Source organism: Monodelphis domestica, chromosome 6, assembly GCF_027887165.1.
Source record: "Monodelphis domestica isolate mMonDom1 chromosome 6, mMonDom1.pri, whole genome shotgun sequence".
Classification (NCBI taxonomy): domain Eukaryota; kingdom Metazoa; phylum Chordata; class Mammalia; order Didelphimorphia; family Didelphidae; genus Monodelphis; species Monodelphis domestica.
Window position 1 is genome coordinate 153,173,952 of NC_077232.1, and position 8,969 is coordinate 153,182,920.

The 8,969-nt window shown below is 35.2% G+C and overlaps 1 protein-coding gene across 1 annotated transcript; it reads right to left on the reverse strand.

Moving 5' to 3' along the window:
• Positions 1-220: 220 nt before the first annotated feature.
• LOC130455060 (afadin- and alpha-actinin-binding protein-like) lies at positions 221-2,239 on the reverse strand. The gene has a single exon (XM_056802680.1). The coding sequence runs from the start codon at positions 1,980-1,982 to the stop codon at positions 309-311; it is 1,674 nt and encodes a 557-aa protein (XP_056658658.1). The 5' UTR covers positions 1,983-2,239; the 3' UTR covers positions 221-308.
• Between the last annotated feature and the right edge of the window lie 6,730 nt (positions 2,240-8,969).

Below are 8,969 nucleotides of genomic sequence, written 5' to 3' on the forward strand. Positions count from 1 at the left end.
TGTACCCCACACTCACCTCTTTTCTAAGGCTCAGGACATAGCAGTCAGCTTTCTCCCTAGTACCAATTTCTACCAGCAGTTGTCTCTGCTACAACTTCCCTACCTTCTCTTTTGCTTTGATCATTCTTTCCCTCTAGCATATATCAGGCATTTTCTTACCAGTCCATTGGGAAAAAGTCCAACCCAAAGCATAGTAAATGAAGTCAAAGAACAAACAGAATGAAAATCTTAAAAAGTATCTTAGGTTGAGATAAGGGGAAAAGGTAGGGAAATCTAAAATTACACATCATCCTCAGACTGACTCTTCTTCACCAAGCAAATTTAGTAGATTGATGTATGTTCCTTGTCTTCCTATTTTCTGATATATGTTGAACTGTCTGGAAAAGTTCTGAAGTAGAAGGGGAAGCAGGAAGAGATTTAGTGATTTTAGATGTGCATACTGAAGGCTCGGAGTGCAGTGTTAGATTGTCCTGATCAGAACTTTCTGAGAAGGCACTTTGAGGTTTCCCATTTTCTGAGTTCTTATGGTCAAAGGAAGTCATGGTTAAAAACTGTTGCTTTAGCCAACCAGCTCGGTCTTCTTCAAAGGCCTGTCTCTCTAGTCCTAGTCGGATAGCAGCTTCAGTAAAACTCCGTCTTTCTTTATCAAAGTTCTTTTTTTGTTCTTTAAATAAGGCCCATTCTTCTTCAAGACGCTCTTTTTCTTCCAGTAAATAACAATCTTGTAATAATGAGGAGGTGTCATCATCACATGCAGTGAACTGCTGCTGTAAAAGCTGTTGCTGAGTCTGGATCATTTCTTTACACTGCTGAATTTCCAACTCCAGTTTTTCAGTTTCTTGCTCATGATCCTGTCTTGAGATAACTTCTTCATCCTTAAAGCCTCTTAAATGCACCCTTGATACTTGATTATCAAGTTTTTCAACATGACTTTTCAAAATCCGCCACTGTTTCCTAATGCTATTAGTAAGTTGCTCTCTCACAGTTTCACAAGAGAGTTCCCACATATTTTCTTTACTTAGTTCTGAAGTATCTTCTTCAACATCTGACAGTACAGTCCCTGAACTGTCTTCAGCTTTTTCTTTAGGTTTTTGCTTTTGTGGTGTCAAAAGAGAAATCATTTCCTTTTTCATTTGCTGAAGGACTTTCTTGAGTTCAGCATTTTCTAATAGAATTTGCTTCTGGCGTTGTTCATAGTCACTCAACAGAATTTTATACATTTCTTCTTCATTCCTAGCTTCAGTTTTGCCAGTTCTCCAAGCACCTCTCTTTCCATCTGCTCTCCCTACACAATTTAAAATATCCATAGCTGTTTTTTTATCCTTTTTATTCATAACAAGTTGATGAAGACGTTCCTTTAGCTTGTTATATTCACGTTCTTTTCTCTTCATATCATGATTATACTGAGTTGCCCGACTCGAAATGATATTCTGTAATTTTTGTACCTCATCCTTCTCATTTTTAAGTAACTGGTGCAAATTTCTGTTCTTGCCTTGTAGCTGTCTGTCTCTCTCCTGAAGCCCAATCATTTCCCTCCTAGATGTTTCTAGTTGTTCCTTCAGCTTGGAATAGCAGTTCTGTAGATGGTCCATATCACTTCCCAGTTTCAAATTCTGCGATTCCACATTTTCCTGAGCTAGGAGGTTCTTTCGATGAAGTACAAGTAGTTCATGGATACAATTTAAAACTGCAACTATATTTAAGTCTCTTTTAACCTCTTTACCTTTGGACTCTTCATATAATGAAGGAAAACCTAAAGTAGTCAGCTCCTGATCAAGATAGGATATACTCTGGTCAACATTCTCTTCTGTGCAGAAAGCCCTGAAAAAATTGTGCACATTCTTTGCCAAAGGTAGTGAAGCACACAGAATTTGCTGTGAGTATAAACTTGAAGGAGACATATTAGCTTCTGAGGTAAACTGAGAAATATTTTTGCTTTCTGATGAAGGGATTGGCACTGTAATAGTCCTCCAATCTCCCATAGCAACCAAGACAGCCAGGAGACCTGAGTGACTGGCTCAGCAATGAAGCATTCAGCCCAACTGCTCTCAGTCATCTATGTAGGCATCATCTGTGAACCTGGTCTTAGAAATTCAAAAAAGATGTCTCCACAGTAGTCCCGTCATGGCCCCCCCCATGGGCGGGGGGGGGGGTTGGGGGCTCCTCGCCTTAAGACCACCAGACTCCCCTCAGCAGCAACAATCCCCAACTGCCAGGCCCAAGAAAGAGGCGCCTGAGGCTGAGCAAACAATTTTTTGCTGAAGAAATCAAAGCCATGTAAAAGTATATGAAAAAAAGCTTTAAATCACTGCTGATTAGAGAAATGTAAACTAAAACAATTTGGAAATATCAACTTATACCCATCAGTTTGGCTAAAATGACAAAAGGACAAAATGACAAATGTTGAAAGAGATGTGGGAAAATGGTGGAGTTGTGAATTTACTCAATCATTTCAGACAGCAATTTGGAATTCTACTAAGAGAGTTATAAAACTCTGTAGACCCTTAGACCCAGCAATGACAATGAGAGGTCTGTTTCCTAATGTGATCAGATAAAAAGGAAAATAATTTATATGTTCCAAAATATTTCTAGTAGCTCTTTTTGTGGTGGTAAAGAACTGGAATTTGATGTCCATGAATTGGAGAATGGCTAAAAAAATGTGGCATATGACTGTGATGGAATGCTACTGCACCAAAAGAAATGATGAGCTGGCTAGTTGTCAAAAAACAAAAACAAAAACAACAGTTGGGAAAAAATACTAGATGGGATAATGAATAATTAAATGAAAAGAACTGAAAGTATATCATACACAGCTACATATTTAATTCTTGAAGAATAAACTTCTATTTATTTGCATATGGTTTGCAAATAAATTTTATTTATTTATTTATTTTCAGAGAGAGAACTATATGGTAGAAACATGAAAGATAATTTACAGGAACATATATGTCTCTCCTGTGCTGTGGGGTGGATGGGAAGGGACTAGGATATTTCTGGATAAATTCTATTAATAATAATAATAAATTTTTAAAAGGTACATATAGAACAAGAAAAATATGATAAGAAAAAACTGGAAATCTCTCCAATAGTATACCTCAGTAGGCATGAGCAATATTAATTGATGTGATACAGAATTTTGGTCAAAATTGTTCTCTAAACCATTTTTTCATTGTGCATACAGACAATAGCTTATCTTCTAAAAGAATCTGTATCTATTTCTTCTGTAGGCAAAATTATCTTGGAGGGAAAAAGAATAGTTTTGGGTAATTTTTAGTTGTTAATTTAAAATGGATATTAAAACTTTTCATTGCTGTTTCAAGTGCTTATTTGAAGTTTAAAAATGGAGTGAAAGTATATGAAAATCTAAAAAGTTGAGGATTGGGGATTTTAAAACTGAATTTGTCCTGAATAAGATGAGTAAATTCAATGTCATACAATATTGGACCAGAAAGTATTCCTTACAAGGAACCTGAACCAGCAACTATTTATAAGCCTATAACAGTTTTTAACTGACAGTTTCCTTAGCATATTGCAATAATGAGTACATATTTGAAATCATTAATATAGCCAAATCAGAGGACCTAGAAAAACAATTTAGAAGGGATCTTGGATATAAAAGTTATTCTCTCGTATTATACTTTAGGAATATGAGACTGTGAGAACTCAAGAGAATACCCCAGGTTCATCGAACAGCAACCACCCAATCTGGGAGTCAAATCATCTATTACTAAAGATATTATTCTTTGGTTATTTTTATTTCCTATAAAGTTCTTAATTTTTTTAAAGCTAGTGTGGGGATAAATGTGAATAAAGTCAAGTCAATATGTTGCTTTTTTTTTTTTGGATGTTGGACTCTAAGATTATCTTGGATATGTCTTCAGTTTTAAAATTCTCATATTTAACATGTATAGATGAAATGAAATAAGCAATATGATCCAATTTAGGGTATTTAGGTGAGTAAAATATTCTTTCACTTGAATCTTGCCATCAAACCTCATCTTACTATAGATGTGACTGAGGATTCTTGAAGATTATGCTGGCAGAGCAAAAACTCTGGCAGGTCCTATGTTTCCTCAAACTTTTGTGCCTCATTAGATGATCAATCCAGCTATGATTAAAGAAATTTGTCAAAGAAGTCTGGCTACTTGGAAATTTTTTTGTGATTTATTTATTTTTTTAGTCACAGCAATTCATGAACCTTGCAAAAGAAGACCTGAAACAAATATAGTTCACAGTATCAAATAGATAACCATGGTGACAGAAATTCGTGGCACTTTGAAATATTGACAAATGTAATATGACATAAAATTTGTATATGTGTTATATGTATTTCCATGTTCATCATGTGAAAGAAGACACATATCATTTGCACTAGAGAAACATTCATGAGGAAATAAAGTGAAAACTGGTATAATTCAATATGCATTTAGATTCCATCAGTTCCTTCTTTGGTGGTTAGCCTTTTGCATCATGAGTCCATTGGAGTTGTCCTGGATCCTTGAATTGCTGTTAATAGTTTAAATCATTCTTAGTTAATAACTGCACATTATTGTTACTGCAAACAATGTTTTCCAGGTTCTGCTTTGTCTCACTTCATATAAGTTTTTCTAGTTTTTTTTTTTTTAATGATCTTCTTGTTTGTCATTTCTTATGGCACTATAGTATTCCATTACAATCATAGACCACAACATTTTCAGCCATTTCCCAATTGATGCACATCCCTTAAATTTCCAGGTCTTTGCCACCACATAAAGAGCTCCTGTAAATATTTGTATAAGTGGGTCCTTTCCCTCTGTCTTTGATCTCTTTGGGATTTGGACCTAGTAGTATATTGACATATGTATTAATAGAAATCAAGGGTAGTGAAAGTTGTGGCCACATTAATTTCCAATTAACTTTACTATGTCAGAAGAGTTCTTGTATATTTCCAGTTTTTGTTAACAAAGCAAATGGATAGTTTAATTAAATAATGATCAGAAATATGAAAAGGAATGGAATCAAACTATTATATAGCTTTTGTAGCTGATGAATGGAACAACTGGAAAAAGCAGTTTAAAATGTCAGTTATGTTTCTAAGTAAGAAAATTAATAAAACCAAAGTCCAAAGCCCAAGATGGATTGGAAATACTGTTCCATTAGAAGTACCCAAAGATATAGGGTGATCTTGCTGAGTATATATGTTCTTGTCAACTGGTATCTTAAAAGGTTGATATGAACTAGCATTTTACATTGAGCTGCATTTCTTTAAAAAGCTTAAGTTGTTTTCTCTTTGATACTGGATTGAAGTTACTTCAATAAGTGACAGCCCCTGTGGCTGTCATAGTCTTTTCCTTTCCTGAAGGCATTATTAATAAAGAGATGGCAATGGTTACTAGCCTCTTTTCTATTAAATAAGATAGCAATGTCAGCTACTTTTCCTGAGGCCAATGATTTTTTACTTACAGACTTAGATTACAATATGGCTTCTGCTTCCATCTGTTTCCCTTTCAAAGGTTACTTCACAGTAAGTTCACCACTTGCTGCTCTCTGTACCTTATATTGATATGGCAATCATGTTGTTAGACTTAATAAGAAGTGTGATGGATAAATTTCCCTTTATCTTTCTCTGTTCAAATGTAATTAGTTATTATTCTTTATTATATTATTTAAAATCTATGACAAAAAAGCTTTGAAAATATGTTCACAAGCATGGGCATGGGATATATGTGCACACATAATATGTTTTTCTTCTCTCACATTATGAACATACTAAAAATTAAATATTTGGTAGTATAATAATAATCATTATTATTACTATTGGACCTAGCTTAGATGAGAAGGAAGGCTTACTGGATAGAGGGCCATTTTTTGGAATTTAGAAGATGTCTTCAAGCCTTTCTAGTTATGTGAGCAAAGACAAAATGAGTTCTTCAACCAACTCTCAAACACTATGAATCCTAAGAGATTTGGTGTTACACATTGTGCTTAGGATTTTCCACACTAGAATTTCTTTTTACATATGAAATCAAAGGTCTTGATCAGATAAAGCTTTAGATAGATTACCATTCAGATTTAATAGCATTAAAATGCTTTTTAAATATTTGAAGTACCCTGGGACATTTGGTCCATTTAGTATATCAAGTTAAAGCTATAAACCTTCATAACAAAACTTTCTAACAAAGGTTTGATTTCCCAAATATATGAGGAACTAAGGAAAATTTACCAAAAAATAACTCATTCCCCAATCTACAAATGGTCAAGGGATATTAATAGGAAGTTTTCAGATGAAGAAATCAAAACCATCAATAATCACATGAAAAAGTGTTCTAAATATCTCCTGATTAGAGAAATGCAAATATAAAACAACTCTGAGGTTCCACCTTATACCTAGCTGGCTGGCAAATATGGCAGCAAAGGAAAGTAATAAATGTTGGAGAGGATGTGCCAAAATTGGGACATTAATGCATTGCCTGTAGAGTTGTAAATAGATCCAATCATTCTGGATGGCAATTTGATATTATGCCCAAAGGGCTTTAAAAGACTGTCTGCCCTTTGATCTAGCCATAGCACTGCTGGGTTTGTACTCCCAAAAGATAATAAGTAAAAAGACATGTACAAAAATATTTATAGCTGTGCTCTTTGTGGTAGCAAAAAATTGGAAAATGAGGGGGTGTCCCTCGATTGGAGAATTGCTGAACAAATTGTTGTATCTGATAGTGATGGAATACTATAGTTCTGAAAGGAATGATGAACTGGAGGAATTCTATGTCAACTGGAACGACCTCCAGGAATTGATGCAGAGTGAAATGAGCAGAATAAGGAGAACATTGTACATAGAGATGGAGACACAGTGGTACAATCAAATATGACAGACTTTTCTACTAGTAGCAATGGAATGAGCCAGGGTAATTCAGAGGAACTTATGAGAAAGAATGCTATCGACATCCAGAGAAAGAACTGTAAATGCAAAAGAAAAAAAAACATATCACTGATTACATGGTTTGATGGGAATATGATTGCAGTTTTGGCATTACATGATCACTCTATTGCAAATATGAATAATGTGGAAATAGGTTTTGAATAATGATACATGTATAATCCAGTGGAATTGCTTGTGAGCTCTGGGAGGGGGGAGAGAAGAGAGATGGGAAAAATCATTAATCATATAACTGTGGAAAAATATTCTAAACAAATAATTTTTTAAAAAATATAAACTTTCATCTGAATATTTGGCACACACACATACACACACACACAGACACACACACACACACACAGACACACACACACACACACACACACACACACATATATATATAAACCAGACTTAGAGAAAGACTACCTAACCAGAAAGACCAAATGTGTAGTAGCAACCATTGCATTGACCATCATTATTCCCTTCTGGATAGTCCTTGTCTTTGTGGTAGTTTTTTGGTCAGTAAGTATTTATTGAAAACTTATGAGTTGGGTATGTGGTAAGCACTGGACTCATTTTTTACTAAAGAAAGAAAAAGGAGGTGTAAAAAGAAGTCCTTCCTCTTAAGAACTTCATAGTCTATAAAATTTCTCCCATATCTCCTTGCATTCTCATCTCACCCAAATTTGAAATTTTTAAATATATTTTACAACTAAAAATCCTTTACCTGTTTTTTTTTTAATTTTATAGTATTTTATTTGATCATTTCCATGCATTATTCATTAAAGACAAAGATCATTTTCTTTTCCTCCCCCCTCACCCCCCGTAGCCAACGCGTGATTCCACTGGGTATCACATGTGTTCTTGATTCGAACCCATTGCCATGTTGTTAATATGTGCATTAGAGTGTTCGTTTAGTGTCTCTCCTCTGTCATGTCCCCTCAGCCACTGTAGTCAGGCAGTTGCTTTTCCTCGGTGTTTCCACTCCCTCAGTTTGTCCTCTGCTTATGGATAGTGTTTTTTCTCCTAGATCCCTGCAGATTGTTCAGGGGCATTACACCGCCACTAATGGAGAAGTCCATTACGTTCGATTATACCACAGTGTGTTTGTCTCTGTGTACAATGTTCTCCTGGTTCTGCTCCTCTCGCTCTGCATCACTTCCTGGAGGTCGTTCCAGTCTCCATGGAATTCCTCCACTTTATTATTCCTTTGAGCACAATAGTATTCCATCACCAACATATACCACAATTTGCTCAGCCATTCCCCAATTGAAGGGCATCCCCTCATTTTCCAGTTTTTGGCCACCACAAAGAGCGCAGCTATGAATATTTTTGTACAAGTCTTTTTGTCCATTGTCTCTTTGGGGTACAGACCCAGCAGTGCTATGGCTGGATCAAAGGGTAGACATTCTTTTATTGCCCTTTGCGCATAGTTCCAAATTGCCCTCCAGAATGGCTGGATCAGTTCACAACTCCACCAGCAATGAATTAATGTCCCTACTTTGCCACATCCCCTCCAGCATTCATTACTTTCCATAATTGTCATGTTAGCCAATCTGCTAGGTGTGAGGTGATACCTCAGAGTTGTTTTGATGTGCATCTCTCTGATTATAAGAGATTTAGAACACTTCTTCATGTGCTTATTAATAGTTTTGATTTCTTTATCTGAAAACTGCCTATCCATTTCCCTTGCCCATTTATCAATTGGGGAATGGCTTGATTTTTTGTACAATTGATTTAGCTCTTTATAAATTTGAGTAATTAAACCTTTGTCAGAGGTTTTTATGAAGATTTTTTCCCAATTTGTTGTTTTCCTTCTGATTTTAGTTACATTGGTTTTGTTTGTACAAAAGCTTTTTAATTTGATGTAGTCGAAATTATTTATTTTACATTTTGTGATTCTTTCTATGTCTTCCTTGGTTTTAAAGTCTTTCCCCTCCCAAAGGTCTGACATGTATACTATTCTGTGTTTACCCAATTTACTTATGGTTTCCTTCTTTATGTTTAAGTCTTTCACCCATTTTGAATTTATCTTGGTGTAGGGTGTGAGGTGTTGATCAATTCCTAATCTCTC